General features: G+C 37.1%; 1 protein-coding gene across 1 annotated transcript in view; it reads right to left on the bottom strand.

Annotated features, from left to right (window-relative positions):
- POLR2B (RNA polymerase II subunit B) overlaps nt 1-11,725 on the bottom strand; it is a 54,534-nt gene continuing 42,809 nt past the window's right edge. The window contains exons 20-25 of the mRNA XM_072405061.1: nt 10,174-10,263; nt 9,578-9,685; nt 6,455-6,568; nt 4,346-4,506; nt 1,786-1,981; nt 1-1,040 (exon numbers count right to left, since the gene is read on the bottom strand). Coding sequence (XP_072261162.1) covers nt 951-1,040; nt 1,786-1,981; nt 4,346-4,506; nt 6,455-6,568; nt 9,578-9,685; nt 10,174-10,263 — 759 coding nt within the window. The 3' untranslated portion in view covers nt 1-950. The remainder of the gene's footprint in view (nt 1,041-1,785; nt 1,982-4,345; nt 4,507-6,454; nt 6,569-9,577; nt 9,686-10,173; nt 10,264-11,725) is intronic.

Genomic DNA, 11,725 nt, shown 5'->3' with positions numbered 1-11,725 from the left:
TACTATATTTTAAGTTTATTGAAAAAAAATTGTAAATCCTTTTACAATATTTACTGTTTAGCATACACACACAGACCTTATGTATTGAAGTATATCTATCCAAAATAGACAATAATCTTTATCAAAATCTAACTTAAGGCAAAATACTTGTTAGACTATAAAGCAGAACTATAGTCCCACAAAAAAATTCTGCCATCAGGCAGATTCATTACCTGCCTGATTATCTTTAAAAAGCACTTGAGCAGCTCAGCGTATAATGTCAAATTTGCTGGCGCTGAATGCCTCATGCTTGCCTGGTCAATCAAGATAGTCAAAGATTGGAACCAGGAAAATAAGTAGATGTCGACGCACATGCCGGAGCTGAGACAGGTTTTAAAAATTGCAATCAAGCAGTTTGAATTAGGGTCTGCCAGCCTGCAATTTATTTTAAAGGGTAAAGGTTTCCTTCTACTTACAGAGACTGAGAAATAGTTATTTTCTTTTTCCATTTCATAACATCCTTTCCTGACTGGAGCATACAGTAAGGCTACAGATTGCCCATGAAATGTTTTTCAAGTAGGGTAGCTATAGACATGAATGTCTATAAAAACTGGGCAAGCGCCAGAACCTCTATCAGTTTTCAATGTTGTGTCCTTAATTAAGGACATTAAAAAACATTTAATTTTCCTGACAATATTGTATGAAGGAAAGTAAGGCAAGATCTCTCCAACTTGGACATTTGTACTGCTGCCTATACTCTACACAATTTTTTTTTGTCTGGCCTTTAACTGGAACACTACTTTAAATTTTCTGGACATAAAAAAAAAAAAAAAAAAGTGAGACAATTTAATAGTATATACTATTACATGATGTGCATGCTGGAAGTCATTCTGCTTATTTTGCTCAAGTCAACCTCGAACCTATTACCCGCGTAACACCGTGTTAAAAATATAACAAATGACAAAGTTGAACTAGGACGCCATCATGCGTGGGGCAATACTCATTGACATAAGCTCCTGAAAAAGAAGTTTGCAGGCATAGGGCATTCGCACCAGGGATATCTAAAAGAAAAGAAAAGATGTTGAAATTTATTATAGAATGATAATAAATTATTCATACCAACAGGACACTAATAATGTATATAAATAGACATAGATGTATCTTGCATGTTAGTGAGGTATAAACTTATGGAGTCCTCACTAAATCTAATACCTGAAGGTGAAGACTCAAGGTTGATTGTACCTCAAATTTCCAACTTACTATTTTTTTTTTTTTATTCTGACATGGATGATTAACTAAAGCCTGAAGTTTCCTTGAATACATATGTCTTGGACTATCCTCTACTGTGAAAATAAAAATGCTGATCTCACAAATGCGCAAGATTGACACTTTTTACATTTTCTAGAAGCGTGTCACTTGATCTCATGCCTGTGCAGTGCAAGACTGGGCAACATAGGGAGAAGAACCCACAAGAAGATGGTGGCACCGGGTGTTCAGCCACGCCGAGAAAGCGTGTGACCCGACTCAAATAGGATTGAAGGGGGATCAACGACTTTCCACCTGCAAAGGTGTTAGCCCTGCTTTAATGTAACAATTCAATTCTGCCTGAATCTATATTTTCTTGTTGGATATTTTCAATTGCATTTTATTATATATTAAGTGAATGCTTGCTGAATTGCACATTCACCATTTTATGAAGAGTACGTTTATTTTACACATGAAATGTTTACAAAATATCTGCTTATATTTACAGAAATGCCTATTTAACATATGATGTATATAGATTAACATGAAATGAAAACTAACTTGTGTTTTGTTTCGACATCCTCTGCATTCATAAGTGTGGGTTCTGGTGTTTGCAATTGCCATTAATCCACAGAGATTACAGACATGTACTTGGTAAGGGTCAGAAGCTTCAAACAATCTTTCACGAAGAAACTGTGCAGCTCCATGGGCTATTTGGCAGTCACGTTCCATTTCTCCAAATCGAAGACCTCCATCACTATAATGCAACATTCCAAGAAATAAAAGCAAATTGAAGAACAAAAACATATTAATTCTGAATTGCATAGCACTGAAACTAAACTGCAAACACATTAAAATGGCATTTGACAGTATGAATAGCACTGCTTCACCAGGCCTGAAAAGGTTTGTAACGCTATGAATCAGGAAGGACCACTTCTGAGTCCAAAGTCATCAGATCCTGCTAATCTAATTTTGTTGCTCTCTACTTCTTAGAAATTGTTATATTTGTTCCTAAGCTTGTTAATGTGTGAACATTTTAAAATAAGACAACAGGGGGTAAACCACGTGGATCTGTGCAACATTGTCTCTGCTCCTTAAATAAATGTAGAAACATAATGAATGGCATGTAAAACGGAGGGGTTGAATGCCTATAACCTATAATGCTATTTAGCCAGCCGAGATGAAAGCTAAAAGGTCAAACAGAACCAGGCCCTTATACTGTGCCTGCCATAGATGTGCGACCATCAGGAAAAGTCATATTCACAATACACAATTGTAATTGTATGAATATATCATTTTTAGGTAGGTTGTATGTAAATAAGTGAAATGGAGCAAGGTTACAGACTACCAATTTTTGTGGAAATGTTAGCCTGTCCGGCCTTAGCCCACAGAATAATGAAGGAATTATTTCTAAATATTTACTGAATTGCTGAACATAATGCTGGCCAAAAAAGAAATCTTTTAGAACACACAATGCATTGAATCTTATGCTGTAGCCATATACCAATGAGTTCTAATGTTGGCCCCAGATCACCACTGTAGGGGAGAGGGAGAGGGAGAGAGAAGAGCCAGAGAGCAGACACACAAACACTAGCTGCAATTGGGGGACCACCACAGAAATAAATGGGGGGATTTATTGAACAGCCATGTAAAAAATAGTGGAGAAGTGGCACTAAAGTACCTAGATTGAGGGGGAAAAGTCACTTGGAATTATAGGATAATAGCATGCCTGAGCCAAAATTATTGAAAAGCCGTCCAGTTTGGTTGGGGGCATTAGGACCTTGGATATTTATTAAAATTACCAAGAAGAAAAGGTAATTATTTCCGACCACTGAACAACAGTGGTTGGGGCATGCAAGTGTCCCATACTGACTAGAGAAGGGTCGCAGTGGCACTCTTCCCCATAAAAACCTTGGGGGTACATCTAACAAGCAAATAGCTGTACCATTAAATACCAAATACACTAATAAGATCCCAGTAAGAGAATGGCAGAGGATACAAAAAGAAGAAGCAATTAAAGTGATAGTTTGGAATGAAGCAATGTACACAAAAAGGATGGAACCTACATAGTCACACTAGAGAGTGAAGCATTTACATTCATGGTGTAGAAGGCAAAATATAACCACAAGTGAGGAGGTGGAGTCCCAAATACAATGACATGGATGTCCATGGGGAGGGCAGAAGCTAAAAGATTACCATATTCAATTAATGTAATTGACAACAGTAGTAGAGTGTTAAGCTGCATACACACTTCCAATTTTTATCGTTCAAAATGAACGACGATCGATCGATTGGGCAAAAATCGTTCGTAAAAAAAGTAACCAACGACGCCGACGAACGAGGAAAGTCGTTGGAAATGAACGACCGGAACGGTGGATCGGATTGGACGGCGATCGTTGACCATCGTTCGTGTGTACGATCGTTCATTGATCGTCCATGGTCTGAGCATGCGTGATGAACGAACGTTCCTGCAGTGCACGTAACTTCCTGTATCGTTCAAACGATCGCATCTATTGTGTGTACAATATCTACGAACGATCGTGTCGTTATCTGTATGTACAGGATCGGTGCTATACGATCGTTCGCAGATATCGTGCAGGATCTTTCGTCGTTCGTTTACCAACGATAATAATTGGAAGTGTGTACGTAGCTTTACTCAACCAGGGTTCTGTGAAACCCTAGGGTTTCTTCAGAGGTTGCTAGTGGTGCCTTGAGCAATTGTGCAATTTCTGCCCTTTTAGATCAGTTACCACTGACACCAATGGTCCTTTTGGCTATCTATAAGGGTGGTATTCTTTCAAATGGCCAGCAATGTAAAAAGACATTCTTCCTACTGACCACCACACTAATATACTTTGAGCTGTGAATTTAGTAATTATAGCTTGAAGACCTAAAAGTTATTTCAAAGGGTTCCCTATGGTAAAAACGTCAAGAAACACCAATATAGACCTAGAGGGAGAGAGATTTAGTCAGAAAAATTGTGCCCCCTTACTCCCCATCACAGTCGGCAAGATGAAAGCCTATATTTCTTTGTTAGGAAACCTATATCTATCTGATAAACCAGCAGTATATTAAAAAAAAAAAAAAAAAAAAAACGCTACAGTAAACCTCTAGTACTTACCGTGATCTACCTTCCATCGGCTGTCTATTTAAAATCTGAATTGGGCCTCTTGCACGGGAATGAATCTTATCATCCACCATGTGCTTTAGTCTCTGATAATAGGTGGGACCAATAAATATTTGTGATGTGATTTTACGACCAGTAAAGCCATTGTACAGAACCTATAGTGATGATAAAAGAAAAAAACAAAAAAGGAAGAAAAGTTATGGTGGTGATACACTGGAGGCTTCACAATTTTCCTGCATATATCTACACATATCTACCGCTTAGCTTAACTATTAAAGCCCACAAATGACTGAAATTTGTCACATTGTTAGCAGTCTTTGATTATAGTGGGCAAGAAACAATATGCATACATGTGTATATACCTTATATACAGCATCCTTATGTATATGTGTAATATGTACTCTGTGCTATGCACTAAGAAAACTGTTTATACAAAATTCAGTGTTTAAGACTTACCTAACCTGTTAGTATATTTATAAATGATAAAAAAATGGGTCAAAAGAAGCATTTCTGTGTCTCCAGATGAAACCAAGCTATGTAATTGAGAAAAGCCCTTACAAAGATGTTCAATTTAAAAGCAGATATGAATGCATGGTTTTAATATGCAACTTAATGCCAAATGGGGTTTGATGTTGATGAATGTAAATTCATGAACTTATGTAATCTAAAATATAAAAATGTATTATAAATGAAAATAGGTTTGTCTCTTAAATTTAGAAATTATGTGAGTGTAAAATGATACAACTGCTTCATATCAGGTTTGTTTTGCTTGAGCTGAACCCTGCTCTAGATAAACTCCATAACCCCTCCTGACCTTGTCCTACAAAGCTACATATGTGGTCTGATATTCTTTTTACCTACATATATTCCATTATATACTCACTTTTGGATTGTGAAACAAGTGGTTGTGAATCAGTGAAGTTTGAAAACACAGGAGTTTGAAAACAAAGGGAGTCGAGTATTTAAAGAAACTACAAACTGAAAGTGGGCTGATGATTAAAGCAGCACATGGTGAAGCAGGCAGTGAGAATGGTAGAAATACCCCAGACAGTTGTGACAACTTAGTCCTTTATTTAGAGGTCAGGTTACGACTGCTGTTTGGAAGCAATGTGCCTACAAATGTGATAATTGTTGGAAAGATTGTGTATATGGGAAGTGTTCTCAAGAGATTTCTAAAGTGAGCACTCAGTTTACTGCAGGAGGTATGTTACTTTATCTTGGGTATCAAGAGGTAGCACCCCTGGAAGTACCCTGATTTTAAATAATTATTTATATTTACACACTGCAATATAAGATGATGTAAGCATAAAGACAATGAATGAGGTTGGCACTGCCTGCTGGTTCCTCTGCACTGGAACAAAGTAAGAATTAACGATCGTGTGGGACAGAATATGGAGGAATTGAGGGCTCTGCAGAAGTAGAAAGTGCCTCTTTTTAATGAAAAGTTCACTTTAAGTGTAAGCATTTACATTTAGATTCATCAGTGTTTAAACGGATCTGCTTTTTAAGGGGAATGCTGGACATGCTCCTAAATGGCCTCCCACCTAGGATTTACTCTACTTGGTTGCAGTACTTTTTAAGGTACATACACCCCCACACCCCCTCGAAAGCTCATACCGAGACGACTTCTTCAGAGAACTGAACTGGAAGCCATTCTGACCTGGAGAAAGTCTGATCTTATTAAAAGAGTCCTAAGTTGACTGTGACAAACTTGAACAGATCTGTGTTTTAAGGAAGATATTATCTGCTCTTAAATTCAATAGTTTTAATGGGATGGCTACTACAGCCTATGTAATGAGAGCAAGGTGTTTTTCAGAGATGACCATTTACACCATATGTATTTTCCATGAAAGCCTTTAAACATCAACTGTGATAAACTTATAGAACATTAAAAAACAGTCAGTCAGTCATTCTTCAGGTTGCAGTACACCCACAGGTAGAATATTCATAACTATGTCCTCCAACAAGCATAGCTAAAATTTATATTATACCCAAATTCAAAATGTGCTTTGTATTTTAGCAATAAATAGGGTGGGGATAGCTCCAAAGAAAAAAAAAAAATACAATTTTAAAAATACAATGTGTAGATTCACTTTAGTATACCTCATTTCCTCTAAGATGGTATCCATAGTCTGATAGCAAATTTGAAATTTTTTGAACATTAACCGCATCATTAAATGGAGTTGCATCACCAATTTCCCCCTTATTTGCCGATACCTACAACAAAATGAAGGTGAAAATTAACCAAAAATATTATTGTATGCAAAAGTACTCAGACAAGTTCAGCTCATTGTTTTAATGATACAATATTAATGCATGCAAATATACTTAGACTAGATTAGCTTAGCTTATTGTTTAGGTAAACAAAGCATATGTGTGCCGTCTTTACTTAAACTTTTTTTTTTTTTTTTTACTTTCTCAGGTATTAATTCTCACACTTTGTACGTCATTGTAGTGAAGTTAAAAATAAATAGGCAAATTTTTCAAAAAAATACAGTAAAAATTTTAGCCAATGCTAATTACAGGCACTTTTCTGAGAACTACAACATCTGGCAAAGAAAAGGTATTTGAAAATATTCTTTTGGTGACTGATTACTAGTTTAATGGGTCTCATCTCAAATATCAATATGAAGCTACTCTCTTCCCGATTCGTTAATTCCACCCAGGAACTCCCCATCTTATAGCAGCCACATAGAAGACTCAGCCGCCTCTACGCTAACGGTAGAGCCCCAGGTAACGACATGGACCCTTCAAGAACCAATAGTGCCCCCTTTGGAATCTAGACAAGCCAGCAGTAACTCTGGTGACGCCACCTTAATAGCTGGCTTTGCAGATTTATTAGAAAGGGAGCTTGACAAAGCCAGACTTTCATTGCTACGCTTCAATTATTGAAGTGGATACAGGTTGACAATCGAAAGTCTGGCCATCGATAATCCGGTTCCTTCAGTTTCCCAGCATAAATTTCAGATCGCATTTTCAATACAGGTTCTGTAGTACACTGTTTGGCCACTAAAGTTTTGATGGCGCTGGTGTTAGGTCTTGCTTGCTAAACTAAATTCATGTTAAGAAGTGCCTGCTCTCCAGGAACTGTGCCAGACGTCCACGGGTGCTGCACGAGGAAGGCTGGCCTGTGTGTGGAGGTAAGTATAAATAAAAAAATAAACCCGGAATTTTCAAAAATCGCACCTCACGTCCGGAGGTTGCTGGTTTTTTGATTTTGTCAACCAGTACTTTCCAAGGAATAGTTTCAATGTAACCGTTATACTTTCTCCTGGAGAACTGGAGGGGATAGACAAGGCGTATCTTGGAGTTCAACAAAGACTCCCTTTCTGATAAGATTTTCTGGTTTAATTTTTATTTTTTTTCACTTTCTGCTTCAGATATTTTCTTCATCACTAAACAATATCTGGAGGTTGTTTTTCTTAAACCTTACAATATTACCCTCCTCTATTTCCCACAAAATTTCCCCATGTTACATTCCTCTAGAGGGTTAAGGCCTTCCAGTATTATCATTCTTTAGGAGTAGATGTGTTTTTCTGGTGCATCTTATCCCAAATATCTACACAGGTGCTTCGCACAGGGGTTTTTGACTAATACACGAGAATAAAAAAAATTGAGGGGTCCTCTTACCCAAACTTATAATTTATAGACCGGACATAAGCATAAAGGGCAGGAGGGCCATTTTGTGTTAGTGGTAGGTTATTTGGGGGTGCCCCTGGTCTCCATCCTCACCTACTATGCCCCTACATTGGGTCAATACTTTTTAAAATGGTTAGGTAAATTATCGTCCCACAAAGAAGGCTCCCAGATTCTAATGGAGGATTCCAACTTGGCTCTGGACCAGATACTAGACAAAACTTCAGTGCCAACTTACTAAATCATATTGATGCCAGTTTTAAACTCTGGTGGGGGTAACACCTGGAGGGAACATATTGTTTCAACCTGCTATCTTTTACTCTTCTGCCCACAGACCATACTCGAGAATAGATTGCGTGTTTACTTATTCTGTTAACTTCACCCATCTAATTTCTACTCCTGTGATCAGATCATGACTTGGTGGTGTTCCAACTGTCACATCCATCAGAACCAAAATAACCAAATACTTCTGATTTATTAACCCTGTGGACACTGCCCTAAAAATTAATTAGGATACACCTAGGGCCATATAACTAGGACATACAATTTCCCTGGCTACCGATTGAAAAAAACAGCCGCCTGACCTTGATTTACAGTCGCAAATTGAATCCCTCAGGACAGAGCTTAATGTTTGTTTAACCTGGGCTCAAAAACAATTGAGATGGTTTAAACAATCTTTCTTGAGAGACAAACCAGGAACTCTGTTAACAAACAAATTACACCCTAAAAGCCGGGCCTGTGCCCTCCCTAAAATTAGGAACCCACCTCAGTACTAGAGACATTTCACAGCTTTTATCATGAATTATATTCAACTGCCTTACTTATGTCCAGAGCCAAGTTAGAAGTGTTCTTTGTAGAATTCCTTTGCCAAAAAATGCAAAAAAAATTTGCAAGTTATTACAAATCTAAAGGGGAGTAGGGCCCTTGGCCCAGGGGGCTTATCTAATGCATATCAAAATAATTTGGAGAAGTACCGGTTCCTCATTTAGCTCACTAATTTATTCATCTTAGAGGGGAAACTCAGTCAAAGAGGAAGATAATAGGGCCCTAATTAGCAAGGACCACACAGAGGTTGTTTTTAATTAATAAGATGTAATTACAGAAACATTTCTCTGATCAACTGTGATCTTAAGATTATGACTAGTGTTAGCTGAACAACCTAATACATTTCATTAATATAAACATCTGAATCCAGAAGAATAAGTGGCGTTAGTAAATACAGGAATTTTTCAATTTGCATAGATCTTTTTATGCATGAGGTCTGAAGTTTTAAAATAAAGAAAACATAACATTTAACACTGGGATCAATTTCGTATATATAACATGCAAACATTCAAGGAAAACTAAAGGTAACTAAAATGAGCAAACCTTCCATAGAGTCTTGCTGCTCATGTACAAAAGACTGCATAAAGCTGAAATTGCAATAGATTTGAGTAACTGTTGTATATAAAAGAAATTCTTGTCCATTTGTATTAACGTGTTTATCATTTGCAGTTGTGATTAAACATGACTGAACAATGGAAAAATACTAGGTAAAAGATTAATGCCAAATATTATATATATAAATATTATATGTGCCAGGCCATTTACCTTCCCCTGTAGACATTCAATCAAGTGTCCAATTGTCATACGAGAAGGGATGGCATGAGGATTGATGATGATATCAGGTGTAATACCTTCACAAGTAAAAGGCATGTCCTAAAATAAAAACAAAAATACATATTAAGAAAAACTTCTACCTACTTATTCCTTGCAACATAATAGGGTTAGAATACCATGATTGAGTTGGTGTTCAATTCATAGGCATTTTTTACATTAAACATATCCAAATAATCTTATATATTGTGAAGTAATGTTAATTCCTATAAATCCGTATGTTATCTCCACTGCAACAGACAATTTTTGACATTTAAAAAAAAAAAATCTATCTCAATAAAACTTTGCAATACTAAAAATGCCTGATTGCGTCTGGTCAGGTGCAGGCTTGTTTAACACAAACTATACATTTATCATAATTATAAACTATCTGTTCACTACCCACTAATTTGTCTAAAGTTGAAGGAGCACTTTAGAGAGTATGGGATTAGATGGAAACCACCCTTGCAGTGAACAGGGCCTTAAAAAGGCAACCAGGCTACCTTCTTGCACAATATCTACCCCTTTCCAGCACAAAACAACTGTAATACCTCCTGTCTGTACTGAATTCCACAGGTACCCTTTTGTCCATGTCGACTAGCAAACTTATCTCCAATCTGAGGTATTCGAACAGACCGCACCTAAAATTAAGAGCATATTTTACAACAGTTAAGATCTGAATATTTTACACAGTGGCCAAAAAAATAAGCAACTTTACTTAAAGTTTTTTTTTTCCCAATTTATTCTTGATGAAGTCAACTGTTGAAAGTACAACACAAAATAGGGTTTAGTGGGATCTCTAGTGGGTGTTAATGATGCTTTCCCAGGTTTCAAAATATAATTGTGCTTTTGTATATTTATGAGGGGAGGCTTCAATCCATTCCATTTTAAACAGTAATTGCAGTTTTGTTACAAAGAAGCATGGAAAATGGGGAAGCTGAGTTCGAGGAATTGAAGATTTGTTTGTTTGATAAGAGTAATGCCATATGTGCCCCTTTAGATAAAGAGGTTCTATTCTTCTCTAACATAACCAATATAGCCCATTACAGTGTAAATGGAAAGTAAGTTAATAAGCAAGATTTACTGTATCGTGAAACCTGGTGCCAGAAATTGTTATATAGGGATGCCGATAGAGTTCCTCACTTTAAACAAGTATCCAAATTTGTCAAACACATACAGTAAGCTCATCTTGTAAGCTTTGTGGAAGAGGTGGAATAACATTTCCCAGTACTGTACTGTTCTGATAGCTTTCCATGAAACCCGGTATGTCTTGAGAAGCTTAGGTAGTTCCACTGCATGGACATGTCAAGAAATAGAATTTTAAATTGCTGTAGAAGGCGCAGGGATTACATCTAAAGGATTATCAGTGTCCAACACAAATTTTTTTTAAGAAAGGTGGTAAGAAATTGCAGGTGGGTGGCAGCCACTGATCAGAGGTAGACAGGAGTCTGATCTCCCAAGCACAATAGACTCTAGTTTGAATCGGAAAAAATATGCTGTTTGACAAAAAAGGGAATTTTTAAATTAATTTTGAAAGGGACAATGCGCGTAAATGGGTTGAAAAGAAGACAAACTGAAGTCAGTCCCCTAACAGCACAGTCAAGCATCATTGGATAAATGATGCTGGACTGCATAAACTTGGTGTAGTGTCACAATCACCAGTGGAAGTAACAAGAAAGAGTTGGCATTTAGCATAGCGAGTGCCTTAGTTACCATACTGAACACAACAGAGGATTGTTGAGAACCTAGTCCTTATAAACATGGAGGATGGCCATCGGGTACTATATATGTATAGTAGGGAGTCCCATGGATCAAATCTTTTAAGATACGCAGCAGTGCAGCCTGATTACATAGCGATATGTCTGGTAAATTAACATTGGTTGTTGAACTCTACGGATGGCTACAGATATTTATCTCCCCTAATTGTCGGAATGTGAGGTGATGATAGATTGTAGAGAGATCTGGGATGTTAGAATACCAGTGTGATTGATACCAATGGAGTTCATGATTTGGATTAGAAGGGGGTGATCAACAGTGTCAAATGCAGAGGAAATATCTAGGAGAAGGAGGAGGAAAATGTTGCCTTGTGACTCCTGGTTTTTT

Source organism: Pyxicephalus adspersus, chromosome 3 (assembly GCF_032062135.1).
Source record: "Pyxicephalus adspersus chromosome 3, UCB_Pads_2.0, whole genome shotgun sequence".
Lineage (NCBI taxonomy): Eukaryota > Metazoa > Chordata > Amphibia > Anura > Pyxicephalidae > Pyxicephalus > Pyxicephalus adspersus.
The sequence above is the reverse complement of the archived record's forward strand: the minus strand, read 5'-3'. Positions and strand labels throughout refer to the sequence as shown.